This window comes from Sander vitreus, chromosome 5 (genome assembly GCF_031162955.1).
Source record: "Sander vitreus isolate 19-12246 chromosome 5, sanVit1, whole genome shotgun sequence".
NCBI lineage: Eukaryota > Metazoa > Chordata > Actinopteri > Perciformes > Percidae > Sander > Sander vitreus.
Window position 1 is genome coordinate 31,351,537 of NC_135859.1, and position 26,953 is coordinate 31,378,489.

General features: G+C 39.9%; 1 protein-coding gene across 7 annotated transcripts in view; it reads left to right on the forward strand.

The window, feature by feature from the left end:
* The window catches only part of LOC144518654 (ral guanine nucleotide dissociation stimulator-like), a 63,644-nt gene that overhangs the window by 4,301 nt on the left and 32,390 nt on the right, over positions 1–26,953 (forward strand). For 2 of the 7 annotated variants that reach the window (XM_078251474.1, XM_078251475.1), the window contains exon 1: positions 22,236–22,578. The exons of 1 other annotated variant lie outside the window; for it this stretch is intronic. In XM_078251474.1, coding sequence (XP_078107600.1) covers positions 22,390–22,578 — 189 coding nt within the window. In that variant the 5' untranslated portion in view covers positions 22,236–22,389. Of the gene's footprint in view, positions 1–6,838; positions 7,122–14,902; positions 15,021–22,235; positions 22,579–26,953 lie in introns of those variants that run through there. 4 more of the 7 variants (XM_078251476.1, XM_078251480.1, XM_078251479.1 and 1 more) reach the window with 3 other exon arrangements.

Genomic DNA, 26,953 nt, shown 5'->3' on the forward strand with positions numbered 1-26,953 from the left:
TTAGCTAGTTTGTTGTGTGTGTGTGTGTGTGTGTGTGTGTGTGTGTGTGTGTGTGTGTGTGTGTGTACACTGTAATCAGTTGCAGGCGTGTTCATGCTGAGTCAAGTGAAAGTTTTCCATCCAGAGACTCTGCAGGCTAGAAACATAAAGTCTGGCTGCTGCACATTCAGGCTTTTTAATATCTATTTCTTTCAGTTTTTGAAGTGTTTTTTCCTGTTCAGGATGATACAAAATAAGCTGTCAGTGACAACTGTGCTCTGAAATATAATAATCACATGTATGTTTCAGAATAGAGTGCGGATCGGGCCGCATTTTTCTGTCAACAGATGAGCGCATCAGTGCACACGGGGCAACAAGCGCACGTTAACACAGGCGCGCACCTACATAGTAAACTTTTTTAAATTTAAAATGTTCAATGCCTTATCGCGCTGATGTGACCGAGCCCTACCCAAACCTTATTTATAAATATCTGTCCGAACCCGGCCCGGTTCAGGTATCCATCCTCTATTTCAGAATACAGGTTAAAATCTCAAATCTGGTCTAAACCATTGGATTCTATTACCCTGGAAATCCAGAGTTCTCGCGAGAGCACAATTTGAATTAGCTCAGCGAGTCACTCTGGAATTCAGTAATGATGCTCATTAACTATGCCCTTGTAGCCGAGCTGCACCAATCACATCGGTGTATCTGATATAGGCGGGCCAGAGGCGAGCTAAACAGATGACGACAGCGCTGCGACGTCAAAGTCAATTAGTAAACATTGCAAGATGGCTACGGATGAACACCAGCTGTTTGAAACAGCTTTGGCCGCTACAATGAAGGAGTTAGACTTGGCTTTTTTATCTAAAAGAGGAACAGAAGACGGCGCTTGAATCGTTCCTTTGCAAGAAGGGTGTTTTTGCTGTTTTGCCGACCGAATACGGCAAGAGTTTAATCTACCAGTTAGCTCCGCTGGTAGCTAAGCGTATGGATACGTCACCCCGTGTATTGTTGTGATTGGTGGTAGTGTTATCCAATTGCGTGCAGTGAGATTTTCAAATGCATGCTTGGTGCCGCCCCTCGAGTTGGGCCATTTTCATTACTCATTGCCAGACCCTTAATCTTTTAGACTGAGTAAACCCAGCCCGATCTGCTGGTGATTTGATTTTGCCCTGCAGCTCAGGCTGGAAACCAGTACGTTTATTTATCCTGCTTCCGTTACAATTTTGCGGGGACCAATCACACACTGGCTTATCCACCTGGCGTGCTATTGGCGGGTTTATCACGATGACGATAGAGAAGCGACCAAGCAGCTTCTTGTTTACATTCAACATAGCGGCCACCGAAGCGCAGCAACCTGTTGATGCTGCTGTCGCTGCTATGTCACCCGGATCGTTGGTCTGATTGGTTGAAGGACTATCCAATTGCGTACAGAGTCATTTGAACTATGCCCGTTGATCACGCCTCTAGAAAATACAGAGCAGACTCCCCAGACTAATGTTCAATCTTAAAAGATTGAGCTTGGTCTGGTGATAGCCAGACTATTAATCTTTCGGATTTGGGTCTGGATTTCCAGGCTAGGATTCTATGTGATTTTCCCTCAATACACTTGAATAAAACATGGATTAAAGCAGCCTGCCTGCAGATCATATTATGATTTTAGGTTTCACAATATATCAGCCATCCTATCAGTATCAGGCAATAATGGCTTTACAATAAAATGTTGGTCTTGGGACTGATATCAACATTATCGCATCTATTTAGCACAAATATATCAGCACAATTTTGAAAATCGTATCCGTTTTAACATTCAGTGGAAATTTTTGACTTTCTGAGCATTTTTTTAAAACGTAAAGGGAGCACATTTCCTCATTTCCCTATTTACAAAAACCTTTGGTTTTTGTGACTATATGGCAACGTGTGACTGGAAATATCTCAAGGTTCATCCTGCTGCTAACAACAAAAATGTTACACCAAAGTAAATGTTACATCTTTTCATTTATTTATTTATTTTTTTACATTTGAGTTGCCAAAGTTTTTTTTAGTTCTTTCCCTCTAGCAAATATGCAGCTCAACTTTAGCTTTAGGGTTACGATTAAACACGAATGTATTAATACATTTGTCACCATTTTGATCCTTTACCTACTTTTTAAAGGCGTAACAGCCTGATAAAATACATCATACAACATACAACATCTGAGAACGAACCTTTTTAGAGCTGACAACAATTAATCCATTAGACTATGGGGGTGGCAGGAGCTCAGTCCGTAGGGAGTTGGGTTAGGAACCAGAGGGTTCAAGTCCCCGTACGGACCGAAGTACGGAGTGTGGACTGGTAGCTGGAGAGGTGCCAGTTCGCCTCCTGGGCACTGCCAAGGTGCTCTTGAGCAAGGCACTGAACCTCCAACAGTAGCTTAGTCCGTAGGGGGTTGGGTTGGGAGTGTAAATTGTAATTTCCCCACTGGGGATCATTCATAAAATGAAGATTAAAATCTGAGCTCAGCAAACACAGAGCTGCACGGTTCAACAGATTGATTCCCTGTATTGTGCTGCATCCAGATTATTGTGTTACGTCCCGTTATAATTAGTCACCTGTTGCATGTAGTCACACCTTGTGGACACCTAAACTGTAACACCTCATCATTTTGTTGAAGCAGCATTGAAGCAGACCAGATCACACTGAGAGCATTGCTGGTGGCTTTTACAGTTTGAACTCACGTGCTGCAGATGATGAACTGAACTCTTGTGTACCTGCACCTCCCGTCCTCTCTCTGGCCACAGGAAGCAAACCTGCAGGTTACAGTCTGGCTTCCTGTCCTGGCTTGGGTATCTGTAGAGGAGGAAGGGAGGAGGAGGAGTGAAGGGGGAGGGGGATGGGTTGGTCCTATATAGCCCTATGAAGAGGCAGCTTTGCCTCCCTGTTTCCATGACAACGGCTCTCCTACAGTATTCAGCCGTGGGACGCCCTCTGCATCTGAAAGCAGTTCCCAGGGGTGTTTTACAGGCCCTTCGCTCTTTTCCCTTCAGCTGCGCTCTTTTTTTCTTCTTCCTCTTCTTCTTCTACTTTTAATTTCTCTGTGCTTTCTGAAAGCAACAGCACTTCATCTTCACTAGCTGCTGTACTTTTAAATGTACGACGTGAAACATCATTTGCATGTGAATCGGGGCTGGACTTGGAGCCGGCAAACACTTAACATATTTAGACAGACTGTCCTGTAAAAATGCAAATATTAGCAGCCAAGTGAAAGAAAGAGACGCTTTAAAATGAGGAATGTGTGAGCATGATGCTCTTTGCTCATTTTGCAGGACCATTGTGTTTTATTTGGCAATATATTTCCCCAAAGACACAGCTAATAATTACACAGCGTGAATGTTTGAATTGAGCTCAGTGTAGTTTAGTGCATGAGGCTTTTTCAGGTCAAAGCAAACGTACTTCCTTTTTTCATGGTTTCAGCCATTTAGGTTAAAAGCTGTGTGACCTACATATGACCAGGTTGACTAGAAGTATTTCTGAGAGTTTGCAGGAGGCTGTTACGGCCTTCAGGTTCAAGTCCAGTTGGAGGGAAAGGTGTTTCTGATGGACTCCTGCTGCTGTGGAGAACCATTCACCTACTCACAGCAAAAGAAAAAACTAATGCAGGCTGAGAATATATTCATGCATTTAGTTGTGAAGATAACTGTTCTGTAAAGGTTTAGTTTCTCTTTAAATGCAGTCAGAAGTCTCAGTGTTATGTGTTGTGGTTAGTTTCCACACAGCAGGAGTCTGATTGTAGTGTGTTTGCTGATGTGCAAAGATAGCTCATGAAATTGAATCAATCCACTTCGCAAATTAAGCATGAGGCTTGTTTCGATTAATCAATTAACGTTTGTCTATAAAATGTCAGAAAATAGTAAAAAATGCCTGTTCTAATTTCCCTAGGTTGACGTCTACAAATGTCTTCTTTTGTCTACATTACAGTCCAAAAGATATTCAGTTTTCAATCATTTATGACAAAGAAAAGCATCAAATCCTCACATTTGAGAAGCTGGAACAGTCAAATGATAAGTAAAAAGTTAGTCTTGCATTGCCAGACCTTCCTCCACAACGCTGCAAAGGGTCTGGCTAGTTCACACAGCATTCCTGGGATGGGAGAAAAATGTGCTCTGGTTTATTGGCATTTCTTTAAACCAGTCACAATCGTCTTGGGCAGCATCAAGCGCTGGACGGAGCCACGGTGCCTCTGCAAATTAACCTCGGGAAGGAACGTGTTTTGGTGGAACGTTCAAAAGCTGTTTTAGTCGTGCAACAGAAAACTCAGCTTGGACAGATCTAGCTAGCTGTCTGGATTTACCCTGCAGAGATCTGAGGAGCAGTTAACCATAGTCCTCAGAAATCCACCGGAGTTTAGAATGCCAACACAAAGAAAGTGGAAGGTGACGGACATCTGGCCCGAAATAATTAATAATTAATTTTCTGTGGATCAACTAAGCGATTAATTGAATCCATAGCCATAACTTGAAAAATAACCTATTAACTAGCTAATTAATAAATGCCATTGGACCCTAAACATTTCTCATCTGCTGTCAGGTTAGCTGTCAAAGGTAGGACATCTGACAGAACATTATAGACCATCAGACATTCACACTTACACTTACATTTACAGACTTCTGCACATTTAAAGTGACAATCTGTGACATTTTCACATTCATCAGTGATTCATAATTGAAAGCATTAAAGGACAATTCCAGCGCAAAACAAACCTAGGGGTTATTAACAGATGTGTACCCACTCTGTCGCTCTCTGGGACATGTTTTCATGCTAATCGAATGAGTTTGGAGTTTTAACGAGGCTACCGCGGACCGCTGGTTAGCTTACAATGCTAGTATTTGGGGCATGGGGACACTCAAATTAAATCGCTATTTAATACCACTAAAAAGGCTTGAAATATCACCACACTTTAACGTTAGCATAATTAGGGTCCCTAAATGTGAACCGAAGCATTGACAACGTTGTAAGTGTACAGATAGTTTATTAAAAAGATAGATTATAAAGACAGTCGCGTTCATGTTTACTTGCGGGAGCCATCTTGGAAACCAGTCATGACTAGTCGAACGCCGTGCAATGTGGAGTCTCCATACTGTCTATGGCTAACCGGCGGTCCGCGGTAGCCTTGTGAAAGCTCCAAACTCATTCGATTAGCATGAAAACATGTCCCAGAGAGCGACAGAGTAGGTACACATCAGTTAATAACCCCTAGGTTCGTTTTGCGCCGGAATTGTCCTTTAACATGTACTGCTCTAAACACCTGATGGTTCAGCAATTCAAAACCTCAGTCAGTTTTACCCAAACTAAAATATGGTTAATTTGATCCAAAGTTAGACACAACAAGCCCACGACTTACCTAAAAACAAGTCACAAAGTTATTGTTAGTTGTACAAAACAATGTGCATATGACGTTGGAAACTGCAAATGATACACATATTATTAACATTATGATTATTATTATCAGTTAAATAGTGACATGTAAGTTTAAAAATGGCTCTGAATCAAAACAAGAACTTATCTTGGGTAAGGTGGGTTTTTTTATCGGTAGCCTACATAAAACTCTTTGTATTTATAAAACTCAAGCAAACTGCGTAAGATATTGCTCCTGTTCTTTGAAGAACATTGAGTATTCACTTAGTAGTAACTTTGTTTGCTGACTTCAGAGGATTCGCTGAAATATTTGTATTTGTTTATTAGTTGATCTCTCCTTCCTCATGAAAAATTTGCAACGCACATTTTTAACTATTTTAAAACCTACATTGTTTACATCCATGTTTGGTTGCTAGCACTTTTCTTCGTTCCCTCACATTGCAGTGTTTCTTGGCACGTTACCGCCAACAACTGTTTGGGGGAATATTGTGAAAGCCTCTGCAGCAATATGTCTGTGCACCAGCCGCTTGCTCGTTGACGTGAATGTGTGTCCTCATACAGTACATAACTACAAACTGGGACCCACTCATCAAAACATTGGGTTCCTTTAAACAGGTTATATTCACAGTAAATTAACTTAATTGTGACTCAATATAAAACTAGCATGGACAGCAAATGCCACAAATGCAACATTTCATCATCAAAAATCAATGGAAGAATTCAGACATCACTGTTTGATTGACACGTGGTCAACACACCACAGCACTGACTATCTAAATATTTAATAACCTTCAAAAGGAAGGCAGGAGTCACAGCCGCTGGAGGGTTTTCATCGTCCCAACAGATATTCACAAAAGAAAACAATCTTCAAATGAGGGCTAGTAACCTGCCAGAACATCTAGTTCCACATTCATCAGCAGCATTAATGCGAACTGGTTCATACATCAGCCTTAGAAGCAGTCCCTCTGCTTCATCTTTAATGGGCTCACACAGACATTCTGGCACTACAGGAGCAAAACCTAGCTGGTCTTTCTCTCTTGATTAAATCTCTGCAGCATAATGAAGCAGAAGAAAGTCAAGACGGCGACTCAGAACCCCTATGTTTAGCTGCTGCATTTAATTTGGCGAGATTTTTTATTTATTTTTTTGTCTGGCAGTCAAATGCTGTTGTGTGGCAAGTCTGAGCCCTTCAGCCTGTAATGTTTGAGAAGAAGAGAGAAAGCCAACACACTGCGGTCGTGGCATCACAGCTGTGTGTTGCTGCTGAGCTGTTGGGCAATACCTCCAGAAGACGGAAAGACAAGAGAGCAGCTGCTGACAGTTAAGACGTTCCCTGGTGAGGGAAGGAGGCTGGAGGAGGAGGAAAGACGAGAAGAGGAAGAGGAAGACGGAGGGAGGAAAGCGAGGGGAGTGCAGGGTTTGTTAGTGGCTGGGAAAAGGAGGCGGAGGAGGGAGGTGGAGGTGGAGGGGTTCCTCTTTTTTTTCTCTCTCTGAGTCAGATTCCTCACAGTCTTCAGTGAGAATCAGAGCAAGCGAGCAGCCAGCTTGGGGAGTTCCTTCTTGATTTTTCTTTTCTTGTTTTATTTTTTTAAAATAATTTTTTCTTGGTGTATGTTTGTTGCGAGCGCTCGAGCTGCGTTTGGTGTGCAGCATGGAAGCCAAGTCCCTGTTCAGCCTGCACAGAGCCCTCGCTCAGCCCGTTAGGATGTGCATGTTCGATTTCCCCGTCAACATCCTGGACGACCTGGTGAGCTCTGACACCACGCCGCCACACCGCAGAGAGCTGGATGTGTGTGTTTGTGTCTGTAAGCGTACATAAAATTGTAATTGCATGTGTGTGTGTAAGTGTGTGTATGCCCAATTCAATCTGTCGTGTTTCTCTGCACATATCAGTGACCTACTGTATACTGCAGAGTACATTTTAAGTATTCATAGTGTGTGTGAGTGTGAGTGTGTGTGCATGTGTGTGTGTTTTGCAAGTAGGTTGGTGTGTGTGGCTGCATCAGTGCTGTGCCATCATTCCCATCACATTAAATTTATATTTCTATGCAGTTGTAGCAGACAAAACACTAAATATTTTCACTATAATATCCAGGTATTTTAAGAAGACCCCTACACAAGTGTGTGTGTGTGTGTGTGTGTGTGTGTGTGTGTGTGTGTGTGTGTATCCACATGGCACATTTTTGCCTGTTTGTACATATTTATACAGCAGCAAATGTGTATATTTGTAAGTGTGTACAGTTGTTTGTCCTGTGTCGCAGTGTTTCACATGTGTTTATAGATCTTAATGTTTGTGTATACTTGTCAGTGTATTTGTACAGGCCTGCAGCCGTATGCCTGTGTTTATTTGTGCATGAGTGTTGTATGTTGTAAGTTGTATGTCTGCATCAGTAATATATTTGCGGTTTATTGTTTGTGTGGTTCACAGTGTACGACTTATTATTGTGGGTGTAAAGAATGATAATTGTCTGGTGTGATCCAGACAGAGTAGAGAAGGTTTTATTTTGTTTCACACTGCCGACCAATTAACTCACTAGTAGTTTAATGAGACTTGTCAGCCCTGCATGTTGTAACTCCAACTGTAATTTGTAGCTGAACTTGATGCATTTTTCCCTTCTCTCTTGACTCTTGTTTGCCCTCAGGTGATTAGATGTGTTTACCTAGATTTGCTTCTGACATCTGTCACCTTAGTTTGTTTGCTTTACATGGGTATTCTTTTGTATCTGTTTACCTGCCAAGTTTACCTGTCGTTGTTCTTACTTGCAACTAAAGAGAAAAAATTGGTCTTGGTGTTTGGTGTGAATGCAGCCGTCAGTCTGCCATGTATATATAGTGTGTGTGTGTGTGTGTGTGTGTGTGTGTGTGTGTGTGAGACTCTACGTGCGACTCTACGTGCGCGCACACCCCGGCAACCGTGTCCCTGCAGAGGAGGGTGTGCCCTTTGATAATTTGACATGTTGGGTCGTATCTGTAAAAATCCCACACGGCGCCTAATAAAAGTGTTCCTGTGTCAGCTGGTTAATGAATCCTGAACCTGAAAACAACACAGATCTTCTGCTGTTGTGGGTGAACATTTTAATAAACGCTGTTGATTTGTAGCCCTTTTGTTTTATCGGGCACAGCCTGATATTAAACCTGCAGTCTCTTTATCTGAGACGGAAGTGGGTTTTTTGTTGTTGTTTTTTTTAACAGGGTTTGTTTTAAACGGTTTTATTTGTCACATTTTTTTTCTTTTTGCAGTTTTAGATCATTAATTCTTCTATTTTTGAATGATGATGATCAATGATGATGGTTCATAGATTTTGGACTAAAAAGGAGCCCTCTTGACCGTCCGTATGACAAAAAGCAAATCCTTACTTTACACGTCTGTGGTGCAACGTTTGGGAACGTTTCATATAACTCTAATATTCAGTGTTTAAATACAGAAAATGTGCAGTTTTCCCCCATTAAAATATATCTTTTAGCAGTTCAAATAATAATGCACTTCGTGGCTAAACCTGTACTGTAGGTGTGGGGTTGTTTTTTCGTGTTTTGGAGACCCCTTAGGTCAAGTTGTGGGAAATCTTAATGCTACAGCATACAATAATATTTTAGATACAATGATGGGGTTACTCCTTCAATTTTGTTTAATATTTGAGTGTCCACATACTTTTAGCCATGTAGTCTATTATACTGTAGTATTTCTTTCTTTCAAAAATCTATGTGGACATTCAGTTTCAAGTGTAGATCGATTGGCCAGAATGATGTTACATAGACGCAAAAATGGTGTCCATCAGAAATAAGCTTGTGAATGCAGCTCCGTTTGGCAGTTGTCTGCGCAAAGAAGCACTCCACCTGTGGAAATACTGAGCACATATTTACTGCTGAGTTATAACCTTCTGCAGAGCCAAGTACATCCTGTCATAATAGCTGAAATCACGTCCTGTGTGATTAGCCTGTTGATCATGTTTTTCACCACATCTGTAGAGCACCTGAGGCCATGTTGTTGCATGAATTGTGCTCTAAGAATAATATTTAATCTTTTTGATACTCTGCTGTGCTGTCAGCGAGAGGCTTTTCTCTCTCTTTCTCACATTCGGGTGTCTCTCGGCTGCAACACCTGATTGTGTTTCATGTGGCCTGAATTCTTCTTCTGGGGTCAAACGAAGTCACTCGCTCTCCCTGCTGTCAGCCTGTATGTGTTATGATCCATCTGGGTGATATGGTTGAAATAAGGTCCAGGCACGCATGTAGTCACGAAGATTTGTTTTTTATTACATTAAAGGGAAACCACCAGGCTGTGAAAACACTTGTATAAAGTCATCTGTGGCTGTGAGGGAGCTTTGTCTAGTCTGATGAAATCATAGTGATGTCATCTGGGTTATCCCAGCTCAGGCATGGAGACCACACATTTATAACAGACAACCTGTGTTACAAACTGTGGGTGTGTGTTTAACAGAGAGGAAGATGCTTAAAGCTACATTGTGTAAGAATTTTTCCCATCTAGCGGTGAAATTGTATATGACAACCAACTGAATATTACTTTCTAGCCCTTCATCCCACGGTGGCCGAACCCGAAATTAGCTCTCTCCATCGTTTACACGCAGCTGTTCTAGCCACTTCAATATTAACTTTGGTCTTGTTGCTTTGCCTGTCGCGTTGTCGCTTTAATTCTCTTTTTCGCTTCCCTGGCGAGTAATCTCCCCCTTGCATTCGTCACGGTGCCAATAGGTGTAAGAGGGCAAAATGCGGTGGTATGCCCCTGTTTGGCTAATTTATTTTAAAGATGGAGGCGCAACATGGCGGCCATCATTCGAGCGAGTTGCTCCTATGTATTCTGAATATCAGATTTTACGCTTACGAGAATACTTGGATTAGTTGGTGGAAGTAATTACACATGAATAAGTATATATTTCTGAAGAACAAAGGGTTTTTTGCTAAGAATCAACTCATATGACCAAAGTCTTCTATCCCGATATCAGTCATTTTATATCTCAATATGTAACAATATAGCATGTTTTCTGGTAATTCAATAAATAAATAAGTCTTTATGAAATAACTGCATGATCAAGCCTATTTTTGTATAGCCAACTCCTGTGTGAAGTAAATACACGACAATTGAAAAGCATTGAGTATTTTCTCATGTTATTAAGAACTTTAGTGCAAAATGAACATAATGTTCACGGATCTGAACGTAAAGCATCGTCCAATGCAGTTTTTTGAGATTGCGATAGAAATGATATAGAAAAATATATACAATAGATATTTATATATAATGTTGACGATATATATATATATATATATATATATACATATCTTTATATCGCCTAGCCTTTGCATTATGGAAAATGTAGTATCTTGTTTTGTGTGCTAGACCTTTTCTTATTATAGATATATAGATAGAGTGTATATATATATATATATATATATATATATATATATATATATTTTAGTTGTACTTTGCCAGAATATCCGATCTTGTAATAAATGATGCGCTCTTAGTGACTACAGCATTATTTTTTATAGTTTTTGTTTGGGCACTCGCAGCTCTTGGTTAAGGTCAGGGAACGATTGGGGCCTTGGTTTTATACTGAAATAAGTCTACATTGCAAGAGACACGATGTATTGGTTAACATTTAGCCCAAACAATAACCTTTCCCTAACCTTAACCATAGCCTTTAAATAGTCAAATAAGTTTAAACTTCTTGGTGGTGTATGATGTCAAACAAAACAAGTGCTTAATGCCTCACTTTTTCTGAATTTTAAACTAAAATGTAGTCGTTATAACAACAGTTGTTTATGAAGCAGGACATAAAAACCAGAAGGTGCAGAGACCAGAGTTCTTGTTTTACAAATACTTGTTTGTACATTGACAGCCAATGATGCAAAAGAGTTTACCAGCAGCCAACTGTTCTCAGCTGCCTAGTGGTCGAGCTGTCAAACTGTCAGTCTGCTGTAAAGGAAATGAATGGAAGTCTGCAGACTTGTTGATAATGTGAAGTGTTGATTCTCCAAGGAAGTATTTTTATCAAAGCGTCAACATTGAGACAGTTTATAACAAACAAGTGGAGTATTTTATTGTAGAAAATAATGATCAACAATTAAATCGCACTAACTTTGTGGCACAATTAGACTCCTGCCCAGTATTTACTGTAGGTTTCTTCTTGTTTTTAAGTACAACAGTATGCAGATTTTCTTCTTCCTCAGGCAGTTATTGTACTGTTAGTCCCCTCACTCTTTGCTCCCACTTGGTCCCTAATGCCCCCACAAATGATCGGCTGCTGATCTGAGTTGTTTGTTCAGCTACAGGCAGGCACTCAGAACAGGCAACCAAGTCCAAAGGGGCTCCAGCAGGGAGGCTAAAGTCTAGAAAGGGCAGGCAAGGGTCAAAAAACAAGGCAGGCAGAATAACTAGACTGAAGCCTGGAAAGCTATACGGTTTAGATAGCACAATAATAGACAGTTTGGCAGAAAGATGGCACAATGGCTCAAAGGCAAGTACGTAGGTGGGAACACACTGCAGACAACTACTGAAGAGGACAAGGAGGGAGAAGATATTAGCTTTAGACCAAAAAAGATTACTTGACATTTAGCTTCACAATCTCTTTTCTTATTGTTTCTCTCTCTTTTGTTGTTGTTATTGTCGTTTCTTTGACTCACAGGAAGCTGGTTAACGTTCTGAGATTAGTCAACTTCATCAAAGGGGAACTCCACAGATTTTACATGTCAAAGTGTCAGTTGGGGCTAACAACTTCAAGTTTTAAAAAATAAAAATAAATGTGTGTGGCGTTCGAAAGAAGTGAGTCCTCTGTAGCCCGCTCCTCACCTCGGCTTCAGGCTACATTAGCCGCTACTAGCATAACACAGCTGAATCTCTGACCAAAATGTCGGCAGCTAAGATGCATTTGGGGTAATACAAGCGCCAGATTTTGACAGGAAAGAGGAATGCGAGGAATAAAAAAAACAATTGCTGCATTCAAAATCACATACTTTGCACTACATACTCAATGTACTATAGTTTTACATACTTGTGAATTTTATCTTTTCGGATGCAGTGAGCTACTGTGCAATTACCACGTCACTTCCTGAGAGCCTCCTTGCTAGTTGCCGGAGATGCATAACCATGGTAACCCCTGGCAACCACAGCTCTACCGGCATAGTGAGAAAATGCTTAAATTACTGGAAACGGTAAACAACTAGTCAAACGGTTGCAGTTGACAAAATCCCTGATTTTTAACATGTAGAAATGTAAATTGAAGCATCATTGACGTTCCTGAGCTGCTTGGTCGCTGTCCGTTTTTCTGTTATGAATGTTGTCGTTGCTACCAAATTGCATTGTGGGATATTTATGCCAGTATAGTGTCCAGTGTTTCCATACTGGAATATTTTACCAGAAATATTATGCAATTCACGTACTATTGGTTTCATACTAAGATTTTGGACATACTGTTTTAGCCTACATTTTAGTATGGAATATCGCTGGTTCTGCTGCATTGATTTTGATCCTTTTTTTTTTTTTTAAACTCCATTGAGAGTCTGACAATATTATATTGGGAAATGCTAAATCTGTGGAGTACTCTTTTAAAAAGTTATTTGAAGGGGAACGAGAGGATTTAGGTCTGAACACGTGGGATTATTACAGGCAAACAACAGATTTTGTTTTCGTTTACAGGTAGGAGAAGTTGCATCTTGCAGCTTTAACGTAGATGTAGTAGTTTTTATGGCCAAGCCAATAAATTGAACTGTTGTCATTACCAGATAGCTTCCTGTTATCCATGTTGTTTGGTGGACTCTTTTGTTCAAGGTCCAGAAACTTTGCATACTTTGTTGTTGAATTTGTTTTGTATTGTGACAGATAAGCAGCAATGGAAATGGCTGAAAGCAGAGATGCAACCATGAGTTTGTGCAGGTCACATAAGAAATAAACTCCCGAGATATCTCAATATCTCACGAGAAAGAATTAAACAACCAAATAAACAAACAGAATGATTGATTGCATGACTCACATGTCTGTGTCAATATTCTAACTGGCTGAATGCAATACGTCTCTTCACACTTATACAGATAATGTATTGTTACTTCTGAAAAGTTGCAAAGTAGAGCCAGCCACTGATAATATCTCCGAGCATTCGGCCCAAGGATGCAAGTACAGTAATTCCCTTCTTTAGTTAATCAGGGAAGTCCCTTGAATTGTATTGCCTCATCTTAAGCTTTCATTTTCTGGATAAAATGAAAAGGTGAAACTTGGTTTGATAACAGATTCTGAACAATGCCGTGGAACAATCAATTAAGAAATGCTGAATCATTTTTCTGACAGTACCATTTTCTAAACAATCAAGAGAGAGGCTGGTTTATTTCTTGCTCAGCCTGGGTGACCGTTGTCAGGTCACCGCCTCCAGTGATCTCCCAGTTGGCTGCAGTTGAAATGAAAAAGAATTTTTAAATGCCAGGACCTCGGAGGAGTACCTGAATGGCTCTGCTGGATGATATAATGGCAGGGGATAAATCTAGAGGCTGTGGGAGGCAGCTCAGACTGGCCTCGCTGGGGGTGAATGGGAAGCTTCTTCTTGTCTTTGTCTGTTTCTGGGAAACACTCTCATGGGGTTTGTTTCCCAGTGCAGCATAAATGAGGTGTCTGTGGGTCTGTAAATGGAAAAATAAAATTCAGCTGGGATGGTCAGGTTGATTGTTATTTGATGTTGTTCTTCAGGTAAAACAATTTTATCTTCACCTGCTTTGTGTTCAACTTTTTTAATCGACTGTCTCTATTTTCCAAAATGCTTTTTTCGATTCTCGGTCTAAGCCAGTGGTTCCCAAACACTTCATATTGATTTCTTTTTTCATGGTCCCTCCGAATGTGCACTTTGGTTTGTTTTGTTAGTGCGGTTCTTATAGGCTGGTGTGTAAATCAAACTATTATGTGGACTAAACAACCGAGCAGAGACCACTTTAAAAGGAGGGCCTCGGTCCACTCTTGAGTCTGCTCTGGTGGTTTTGTTTTTTGTGATTTATAAGTGATATGTGACCAAATGAACTGAACTACTGGTGTGAAAGCATTAGTAACAAGACATTATCTGTTGCCTCTGCAAAGTTGTAGATCCAGCCACTGATAATATCTCCCAAGGATGCAAGTACCGTAATTCCCTTCTTTAGTTAATCAGGGAAGTCCCTTTTGAATTTCATTGCCTCATCTTAAGCTTTCATTTTCTGTTGGACAGTTATAATGTGTCTTAACACCACGGAGTTTAAGTCTTGTTGTTGTTGTTGTGATTGAGGTTGTGCACCATAAGAGGTTTCACTTCTCCTTTGACGAGCATGGACTGACCTGCCGTGTTCCGGGAAACCCATTTTCTTTTACCCCAGCATAAGTTAATTTTTTCTAGTGTTGTTCCTTGCTTTGTTGACTCAGCTGGTAAAGTAAATATGCATGAGCAGAGCGTCGGTGGGGGGTTCGGCCAATCTGTGACAAGGGGAGTGGAAGCTCTGGAGGCTAGTTGATGGGTCTTTTTCGCTCCAGGACTATTAGGAGCCTCAGGTTTCTGGTGCAGTTCTGAGGGAAGTTGTGATGTTGTGCTGGAGCCGGTTGGCCTGTGGAGTGCCGGTCAGGACAGGTGTCTGCTGGGACTGCGAGGATTATTACGGGACAGTCAGGAGAGCAGGCAGACAGGTTTGAATTACGCTTTATTTTATTTTCAGACAAACAGCCAGATATCTCAACCTAATGAGACTAAAAGTAAATAGACTGAGCTGCTTGTTGCTCAGTGTCTATCTGAGGACACGATGATAAGGATTGAACTTTTGACTTTACTGACAGTAAAACTTTGTGTAACCAAAAGATCATCCTGTTCTTACGGATGTGATCCAGGCCACAGATTCATGTATTTATTAGACCACGTTAGGACACTCGTTACTGGCAAAATAATGGATTTGCTGATACATTTGAAATTCTAATTTAATTCTAAATGGTTTGGTTGATGAGATCATCAGACAGATATGTTTTAATGATTGAGATCATTTTTCATAAAAATCTAGTTAATGATTAAATCTGAAGCAGAGAATCAGTTTTCTTTCGTCATCTCACCTTTTAGCTTTCAGTAGTAGTGCTACACATATTCACAGTTTGGTGTAATACCTGTGAGTGTACTGTGTGTCCTGGGGGCCTAGTGGTTAAGATGCACATCATGTAAACGCAATCTTTGATTTTATTTGGGGACCTTTGTTGCATGTCATACACTTCTGTCTTTCTCTCCATTCATCAATAAATGAATGCAAACATGCAAAAACATATTTAAAAAAACTAATAACTGGGTTTATGTTTACGTTGCTGTATTCAAGAGAATCATCACATCTTAAATAAGATTTCTTTTTAAAAATAGAACTGATGTAAGTATTTATTTCAAACAGTATTGGGCAGACTTAAGACTTGGACTCAGATTAGACTTAAGCCACAAAAATGTCAACTTGAGTTTTGACTTCATTTTGACTGCTGTGAGACTTGACTTACTTGTGATTTGACTAGAGATGTAACGCGACAGAGAAATCACGGTCCAGTTCATACCCCGGTTTAGGATTCACGGTTTGGTGTGAGTTCGGTACAGTGAAAAAAACTCCAAAAGCATTATGGATACATTTCTTCATTGATTCATTTCTCTCACAGACAGTACTGCGAGTTTCAAAGACTATCCTCCTGCTGGGGACTGAGGTAACATTTTACCCACTGGCAACTTTCAAACACTGTACGAACACTGTACGAACACTTGGCAAACACTTTCCCAAAAGGCAAAAAAAAAACCCAACAGGCTATACAACTGAAAGGCATCTCTTATGCTATGATATTGAAAATACAAATTACGGGTTGTTTTCTCCTCGCCTCAGTGATCGGCACATCTGGGTGATGCCGTTGTATGTCTGATGTATGACTTGCCCTAAAAGTCTTTAAAAACAGCTTTGAAGAATTTCTGCCTGGACTTTGATTTACTGTCACAAAGAGTTTTTAAAAGCAGGAACACATCATTCAGGTTGGTTCAGAAGTGAATAATCAGACTCTTGCATCACAATGCGATGCGTCTGCACTGGGAACTGGATTGCTGCATTTGAAATGAAACAATAACTGCTGACTATGATCTGATCCCATTATCCCGTCATTGTTACAGTGTTCTGCACTTCACAGCGACATCAGACAGCACTGAGGCTTGACCTCAACTGTCGGCTCCTGTTAAGAGCTGTCTGCCTGAGGCAACAGGACGCTCAGGAGGCCAACCTTTACCCTGCCCACATCATACTCACTCTGGCCATCAGATTCTTAAAAAGTCTAATTGGGTTTTAAAATAGAATTCAAATAGAAGTGGCTTCGTCTGGCTCGCTGTCGGTATCTCAAGATCTGTGAACCTCCTGTTAGCTGCCGTCCAATCAGAGATCCTCTCTGATAGGGTTAGGAAGAATCTAGTCTTGCATTGCCAGACCTTCCTCCACAGCGCTGTGGAGGAAGGTCTGGCTAGTCCACACAGCATTCCTGGATGAGAGAAAAACGTGTTCCGGTTTATTGGCATTTCTTTAAACCAATCACAATCGTCATGGGCTGCGCTAAGCGCAGGACGGAGGCAGTGCCTCTGCAAAATAGCCTCGGGAAGGAACTTGTTTTGGTGGATCACGTGTACGTTCAAAAGTTGTTTTAGTCGTGCAACAGAAAACTCAGATTGGACAGATAGTCTAGCTAGCTGTCTGGATTTATTGAGGCAAATCTGTGATTTTGTGATGTATAGAAAAAAAGACTCATTAATTGACATCAAGGTTTGGCTTTTAAAGGATTCATGAAATGTGTTGTTTGCTACCTCCGTCCTCCTACTAAGGTGGTCACAACAACACCTGTCAATCATCTCGCTGAGCTGTCTTCTGGCAGCATTCGTACGGCCTTCACAGGTGTAGAAGGAGCAGACAGAAAGTGTAGGATGTTGTCTGAACGTTTAGCGTCTGTGCTTTTCTTTTAGTTTGTTTTCCTCTTGCTGTCTTCCATATCTGATGTTGCTGTGATGTAACAAATGGCCACTTTATAGAGTGCTGCAGGAATGAGTCCTAAAACGGGGTGCGATCACGGGAGGCTTATATCAAGTGGATGCGCAGACAGTGTTGTTGTCATTACTTAGAATTCCTCATGCGGGAGACAGAAACTATGCACTATAGCTTTAAGAGATTCTCACCTTTTGGTCTCTGACGTAAAATATGCCAGTAAATACCCCACTTGTGAAATGTGCAGCCTTTATATGTCTTTAAAAAAAACTGGTGCTAATAAGTGGCTAATCCAGTTATGGATGCTTCACAGGAGGAGTTTGTGTATTGACAAGTACATCAATAAACACCTATGTGTTATCTGTTTACAACTACATTCTAGTGTGTTATCAACCTTTTATTAAATCTTTACATGATGCTTCTTAATGCTAAACAGGGGGGTTAAAATAAATTAAGCAATTTCAATAACCAATTAATAATTTAGTCTAAAAATAGACCAAAAATACTGACAAAAGTCCATCACACATTTAATGGACTGAAAGTGATGTTTTCAAAAGCAAGAACCTTTTTTAGGCATTTTTGGTTCTCTGTCACTACGAGTGTTCCCTTCACATTAGAGGCGGTCATTTGATCCATTGTTAATAAGAAAATATTAATTAGTGCATCTTTAAACAGTCCTTCCAGAAAAATACGGAGTTTTTTGTTTGATTGTTGCGGGCAAAAATCCTTGATTATGCGGCACATTTTCTTAAAAAATGCGAAATCGGCAATTTATGCGGCGAAAGTGCGGTGTATTTGAAAAAATGGGGCCCCCGCATAAATATGTGGACTTTGGCTGATTATGGATTGAATTATGCGATCGCATAATCGCGTTTTTCTGGAGGCACTGTTTAAACAGTTGCAAAATAAATTGTGATACCTAAGGTAGGAACCCCCAAAACACATTTTTGTAGGCTTTTGTACGCACATCTATGCTTTATAACCACTTTATTCTCAATTCATTAGCCTGTTTTTTCCCCTGTTATGTAACTATGTACTCTGTCCAATGTCTGGCACTCTCACTGGCTTTTATTTGTTACAGATTTATTGTGTGTGGAGCACTGGGGAACATTGTGCGCCTGGCAGTAGCCCAGTGCAACCACAGGCCTCCGCTGCTGCCCAGGGAGCCTCCACTGGGGGTGGAGTGCCTTGCTCAATGGCATCCTGACAGCAGTTTTGCAGAAGTAGAACTTGTAGAACTTTCCGGACTATAATATCGTCCTGATGTCGCTGCTTTGATTTTAATTTTAACCTTGTCTTGATGGAAATCTTCTGCCATGTTAAACCTACTGCACGTACATTTGTCCAACTCTCGCTGGGTGTGGTCGACTTCTTTAAAATATGCCGCTTTGTATCTATTTGTGTTTGCGGAGTATACGCGTGTGGTTTGTGAGAGTAAGAAAGTAAAGGGGGGGTCTCCTCAGGGAACAGTAAAGCATGTCGGAGCATCAGCCAGAGCCACAGCAGCAGCACAACAACATCCTCTGGTATTGATTTCCAGCAGATGGAAGCAGAGCTTTAGTTAAATCACAGCAGACTAAAAGTTGGCAGTCCCTCTGGCTTCTTAGAGATTTTTTGGGATTCAGACCATATGGGGTTTTTCCATATTTCCAAGACTGAAGCTTCTGCTATTATTGTTCAACGACAAAAAAAAGTCAGCATTCAGTGTTTATTTTCTTCTAATGTGGTTGAAAAATCGTCTGTAACAGCATTTAGAGCAGAGGTTTCAAACCTGCCTAAAAACTCGAGTGTTTTTTAATAATAGTGTTTAACTCTGTACCAACTCCCTCTCCTCTAGCTCATGTAGCAGTGGAGGCAGAAGTTTTTTAGATCCTCTACTGATGTAAAAACACCAACACATCAGTAAGAAAATACTCCATTACATGTTGAAGTCCTGCATTAATCATACAATCAGCTAAAAGCAAGTCAAGTTGAACATAAATCTGAAGTCTGAATTGAATTGAGTCTTCTTGCATTAAAGATCTGCTAACCTTAAAACTATTTCATTACTTTATGTTTCACTATAAAAGCTGTTCTAGAGGCAGACACAGACAGGATTTTTGGAGGGAAACATTTGCATATTTGGATGTTTTTTATTGACATGAAAATAATCAGATGTTAAATCATTTAATATTTGCACAAAACATCAGCTGCTGATAAGCGTATTGGCACAAGTGTTGAGCCTTAAAAAACAGTGTGGGTCCTTTGCCACACACACACACACACACACACACACACACACACACACACACACTTTGGGATTGATTTATTTCAATGAAAAGTGCTCTACAAATAAAATGTATTATTATTATTATTTTATTATTATTATTATTATTATTATTATTATTATTATTATTATAGTTATGAAGCTCTGCAGCTCGGGGAGAAAGGCCGGGGAGGTCAGACATGTTTGTAGTTGCAGCTGGTGCAGCAGATGTTTTTGTGTGCTCAATCACTTTAACACCTGTTCTTCTTCTGTCGGTGTGGATTATTTTCTTGGAAATAGATGACATAAAAATAAAATACAGGCCGCCAGTTTGTTGTGTTCATTTGTTTTGTTTGACGTACTTGCTTCTCATTTAAAATAGGTTGAATTAATTAGAGTTACTAATCATTTTAAGAGCTTGGCAGACATCTTGTTAAGGTGATGGATGTCCGAGTGTGGTACTGTGTGACACATTTGTTCCTGACATTGGCCAGCAGGAGGCAGTGTTAGGTGTCAAATTGACCCAGGCTCCTCCAGTGTTGGACAGTAGGAGCCATCAAAAATTAATTCTGACTGACCTTGTCCTGAAGTGAGATTTTACTGCAGAGAAAAAAAGGGGCGGATGGGTTTTTTCATGTCTGTGAGGAGTTGTGCTTTCTGGCGTTGAAAATAATGCACAGAATCTTAGTTCATTTTTTGCGGAGAACTGCAGATCTTTGTGTTTAGGTGCTGTTTGAGTTTTACTGCATTTGTTGTTATTTGTTTGGCTGGTTTGTCATGGACTCGCTTGCTTTTTGCTGACATCGGTGAAGGAAGTACTCAGATTTAGCTAATTGTATCTTATTCTAACTTTTTAAACTTGAGGCTTTGCTGCTTTTTATCATTGTCAATTCATATATATTTTTTATTTTAGACTTAAGTCAATCAAAATAAGATATTTGAAGACGTCACCTTGGGCTCTCAGAACTTGTGATAAGCGGTTTCTGGCATTTTTGAGACCAATCGATTAATCAGCCAGTCGAAAACTAATTGCCAGATTAATCAATCATTGAGACAATGATAACTTGTAGCCTAGTCTTGCATTGTCAGATCTACAGTATCTCCACAGCGCTGTGGAGTGAGTAGCCCTATACTCAGATCCTTTGCTTCAGTAAAAGTAGTAATTCCACAATGTGAAAGTACTCTGTACCATCTGCACCAATATGTCATTCAAATTTTCATTAAGAAAGTCAAAAGAAAGACACAAATAAAAATGAATAATATTAGATAAAAACATAAAAATAATAAAACTGATGAGATGTGTTGTAAATAAAACCGAGTGCTAGAATGACCCTTTCAAAGTGTTACAAACATTATATATTTTATTTCATCTTATTAATTCATTTTATGTAATGTTATGTAATGTTTTATGTTTAGTTCAGTAGTTTTTGCTTTATATTTTTTATATATAATGAATATTAAATGTTTTGTATGTAAAATCTTAATCTGCAAAAAATGTAAGTGATAACTTAAGCTATTTAAAAAATATGTGGATAAAAATGAAGTAAAACATACAATATTTATTTATTTCCCTCTAAATGTGGTGGGAAAATGAAAATATTCAAGTACCTTTTAAATTGTACTTAAGTCTAATATTACTAGATTAATGTTAATTTCTAATGTTTGCAGACCTGCTGTTGGAGTTTTTGGCAGACAGCAGGGACAGTAAACTGTACATCAGTGTGTTTTCTTTTCCCATGCCAACCTGCTGCCATAGTGAGAGCAGAAACAACACACCCATCATTTCCCAAATGCCTGACGTAACGCTGCCTTCAGGGACACCTCGTAGATCTGTAGTTTGTACAGTATACACATTTTAAATATTAATTTACCACAGTATTCGTTGCGTTTTACACATACAAAAAAAAACGTATCTCGTAATTATGAGTTACTATCTCATAATAAAAGATCTCGTAGTGATGAGATAAGATGTCTATTTTTTGTGTGAATGCAATGCGCTTCGTTTAGTCCTTGTCGGAAAACAGAAAGAGAGGGCTTTGTGACAAAAATAGTTGTTTTGCTGGTCGGCTCCATGAAATGTCATATAGATATAGACGGATATTATTATTATTATTATTATTATAGATATTATTCTAATATTCTGTTATAATTGCTGAATTCCACTCGTGTATATCCAGCAGTTTAATAATAATAAAATATACATATAGGCCTACTAAAAAGGGAAAATTGAGAAAGAAAATAAATAAATAAAAGAAGTTTTGAAAATTATAAAAAATAACAAAACAATTAAAAGGAATAAAGATATTCAATTATATACATTATATATTACAATACTTCGCTTATATACATGCACACACTGTGCGAATATATGTGCAGATGTAATGTACATTATTGCCGTTTTTATAAAACATTTGACGATTGAGATAAAGGTGAAGGTTATTGTTTTAGAGATTAGAGACATCATATAATGTTTGGTTTTAGGGCATAGCCATGTTTTCTCAGAATGAATATAAACAGTAGGCTATTTAAAGAATGTTAATCCTCCGTTACATCCCGGGACTCTTATATTTCCGACAGCCCTGAAGGCAGCACATGCCTGAGGGGCGGGGTTTAGAAAAGCCTCAATCTGAGTCATGACTCTCCTGAACCCAACGGAGAGCAGCGATGAGCCAACACAGCGGCTGGCCCACAGACAGCAGCAACGACTCTCTCTGCTTTAACAAAACACAAACAAAAACAGTAAAAATGTCGCTACCGTTACTGTGACTCGGCTCCGCGGGCACCCATGGTCTATTTCTCGGGGATGCAAACAGAGGCGCACAGCGTCAAGCCGGGACAGCTGGTCGAGATGTTTGACTCGTCGTGGAGGGTGCGGAACATTTGGGACGGGGTGAGGCTGGAGGTGGTGGAGGACCGCAGCCCGGTGGTCCTGCACAGCCTCACACACTTGGACCCGGACCTGCCGCTACTGGAGGTGAGGGGAGGGGGGGGGGGATGAGAAGCGGGGATGAGAGGCGACAAAGGTCCGTTAGCTGATGCGGTTTATTAGTGTGTTAGTAGTGAGTGATTTGGAGAACGTCAGGAGGATCTGTTTTTGAGGGTTGGGGGATTTTGGATTGATCCTGAGCTGATAGGAATTATAAAAGAAACAAGCAAAGTTATAAATAAAATGAGTTTTATTTGAGGCTGTTTACCATCAAGTTACATACAGTTTTTTTTAAATAAAAGTATTCGCTAGTATATAAAAACTAAAGCTATCCCCTGTGTGATTTCTCTACTTTAACTCTTTTTTTTGGCTGTTAACCCCACTTTTAAACCAGTTCATTACACATTTAAACAACTTTTAAACATCTGTAGGTATCCAAAATATACAATTAATAGGTTCACATGTAGGCTACAATAGGATTTATTTATTGATTGTCTTATACCTCAGATGATGTAATGTATGAAGACATCTACTAATCCTATATTTGTAAAGCCTTTGGCTTCTATGTCATTTAAACAGCGTATCGATGTCAAATGCTGAGTTGCTGGAGATAAAGGGTTAGGACTCTGTATTAGATAAGATACACAATGGACATAACAAAAGTAAAAGTAGAACAAAAAACCTATTGTGACACTCCTTAGACATTGGCACGAGATTACTGTAACAGGATGACTTGCTTTTTTCTGTGGGTATCAGTTCTCTGTACGTACACTGATTCAATCCAATACTGAATAGATGTTAACTGTAACCTTATAGTGCAGGTGTCAGTCAGGTCTTACCGTTGAGGATAGTTTTGTCATATCACAAACTTGTATTTCCTGTTGTTGTGTTTTAAGATTCAGAGTTGTACTGTAAGTCGATCTCGAAGCTAGTCCCAACCCAAACTCAAAGAAATTAAATTAATATTGATATAAAACAGACAAAATAAGCAAATATTGAAATCGGAGAGCCGGGAATGTGTTTAAAAAGGATTAATTAATTATCAAAAAAAGTGCAGAGCTACTTATCGATTCCTTGATTAATCGTTTCAGCTCTACTAAATGCTAACATTAGCATGGCCGATAGGAATGTCATTAGTTTTGCAGGTAATTGGTCATTAACCAGAGTACTGGGCAGATTAAAATTTTGAACTGATGATGACGTTAAATAAAAGTGAAGGGATCGTCAAAGCGGTTACAATTCATCCTGAGGGGAACATGAATGTGGGCACACAATTTTTTGACAATCCATACAATAGTTGTTGAGATATTTTATATAAAAGCACAAAAGAGGACCCCCATGAGTCATACTCACCTCAAACCATTAGGGTTCATCTTGTCGGGAACATGAAAGTCCAATTTCATGGCAATCCATCAAATAGTAGTTGAGGTATTTTAGTCGGGATCATAGTGGTGGACTTTGCCGTCCCCAGAGCCAAACATATCACCCTAATGCTCTTCTGGCAGTGTATTGTTTTGTACACTCTGAGCTCATTTCATACCATTACCCTACTTCTTTATTTCCAACTACGTCACTTTCCTTTTCAACCCATGACCCAAAGATACAGTATCACTGTTATCTCTAAAAATGTTTTTGTTTTTTTAATGGATTAGGTGGGAACATTCTCCAGCGCTGTGCTTCTTACATTCCGTATTTTCGATGAGATCAGGAGGGAGGATGAGTAATCACATTTATTTGTCTTATGTAAAGCTGGGGATTGGACAAGGACAGCCCCCTAACCGTTACGAAATGGAGACGGTCTGGTCTCCGCTGTCTGTACACTTAACCTTTTTGATTTTCTCTGGTCTCTGGTCATCAATCAGACCTAGACTGATATCACAAGCCTGTTGTATGTTCCCTTTTTTCATGTGCGGAACTCAGAGAGGTAGCTTCAGCTATAACCTGCTCTGCCTCTTCGCTCTGCTCTAATCTAATCTAATCCTCTCCTCTAACACAATTACTAATGCTTAATCCCTCTCCTGCAGAGGCCGAGGGGTTTCCTCCACAATCGCCGCCTTTCTTCCCAGCAGTCCAAAAGGCTAATGTGGATGTTATTCAAAGTCATGGTTCTTTTACAGTATAAAAGGTCCCTGGAAAGGCGGATGTGGAGGAGGGTGGTGGGTTGGATTCAGTCATTTGTCGATATACCTCGGGCTCTCATGTAACCACCATCAGAGTCTGTACCTACTGTATCATATAGCTGAGGGGATCAAATGGCTCTGAAATGGAGGTTTTCTAACCTATCAAGTTACAGCTGTGTTAGAAAGAAATGAATGCTGTGTTGCCTCAGGTGAAGCCATTTTTTCTTTTATACATATTTCTTTTATTATTTTAACGTGACTAAAGGTCTGAAATGAGTGATGTGCTTGATTTGGCAGATATAAATAAGTCATTGTTGGCTTCATGCTGGCTGATCATTTTAGATTAAATTGGTTACAAACAATCTGAAGTTTCTGGGCACAGGTCGCTGCTGATGCTTATAGCCTTATTCCTCTTCTGTTGATCTACCGATTCATCATTTATTAAGTTATGACCAGACTGAACTTGGCAAGGCCACCATTTTCTGCAGACAACGCCCATGATTTGGGCTGGGTTTGAAAAGTCTTGCTTCTGTTGCTGATACGGTACCTGTGTTTTGCTGGGTTTTTTCAATTCAATCATTAGGAAGTTTGATGTCTTTAACTGGCTTGTTTTCTCTTTAAAGTGCTCATATTATGCTTTTTGGCTTTTCCCCTTTCCTTTATTGTGTTATATATATCTTTTTTGTGCACGTTATAGGTTTACAAAGTGAAAAAGCCCAATGTCCACCCCAAAGGGACTTACCATCTCCAACAGAAAACACTGTTCACAAACTGCTCCAAACAGCTCTATTGTAGTCCAGCCTTTACTTCAGAGACAAACGTGCGTCACTTTGTAACACACGTTATAATGGTCGCCTAGCTGCTAGCGTGGCACGCCCTCATACTCTGCTTCTGACTGGCTAGTAGTCCTTACCTAGCTACTGCGCATGTGTGACTCCAAACAAAGATGGAACAGAAGTGAGATGTCTCACTCTGTAGCTAAAACAGAGAGCTCAACACACAGGGTGAAAAGAGGAGCTGCAGCAATGTGCAGTACAACAAATATATAGTGTTTTTTGAAAATGAAACCATGCAAACCTATTCTGGTACAACCTCTAAATACAATTATGAACCTGAAAATGAGCAGAATATGAGCACTTTAGAACATTTAGTTTTAAGATTTAGTAGTTTTAATTGTAAGGTTGATGTGGTTAACATTTTTGACAACATTGGGTCGTGAACTTTGTTCTGCGAGCTTTGTAAGTCTTAAAGTGCCAAATCTTGTTTGCAGTTTGGTGTGATGGGAAGGAGCAAACTGTGTAACTCAGCTGGTTGAATACCATTTGTTTTCTTTTTATGTTTCGTTTGAATTTATATAACCGTGTAGTCCCACTGTAATGGTATTATCCACAGTCAAACAGTATACAAGAGTTCATTCAAGCTAGAAATAGTCATAATTAAGAGTGGAGTTCTGAGCGCTCTCCAAACGCTGCCGTCTAGCTAACCAGCAGGATTAGGGGCCAAACCAACATAAAACATTGCTAAAGAAAAAAATAGACTGCTGCTTATTGAGGCTGCCTCAAGAGTCCTTAAACAATAAGTCATTTAAACAGTCAGCTCCTTCAGTTCTGGACTCCCAGTACAGTTCAGACCCACAGAACAACAGTCACTTATGTGGTCGTCTTTGGATCTATTTTAGGAAGTAATCGATGCTCAGTGCAATTATGAACTGACAGTGAAACCATAGACAAAGGGCGACTGTAACTGCTCTAAAATCAACTTTCTTTCTACTGTGTCATGGTCTGATTGTCCTCAACAGTGACTCAGCCAAGCAAGCAAGCAGATGAATGACATTAATAACACAATACAATTGTGGTTATCCCACATGGAAGAAATAATCTCATATACAATCAAAAACAAGCAGAATATCATGTTACAAACACAGGAAAGTACACAATACTGGTTTAAAGTTTCCTTGTTTGTCAGTGATGGAGGAAGTACTCATTTACGCAACAGTATGTCATTTTCTACTGCTAAGGGTCTCTCAATCAAAACAATAACAAAAGACACAAAGAGTTTGGTGACGTCGTGAAGTGGCGCGGGATCATGGGAGTTGTTGTCCCACCACCATTTCCGTCATTGCATTCAGCTTCTCGCGGTTAGGATTCCTTCAGTGTCTATTGTTCAGGAGTTTTTTTTACCAAGTTCCCAATTGTCTGCAGAGGTCTTTTCCTCTCCAGAACAAACGGACTAAAGCAGTTTCGACGCCATCGACAGGCGACCAAATGTAACGGACCGTTACCTTGAATAAAATGACAGATTTC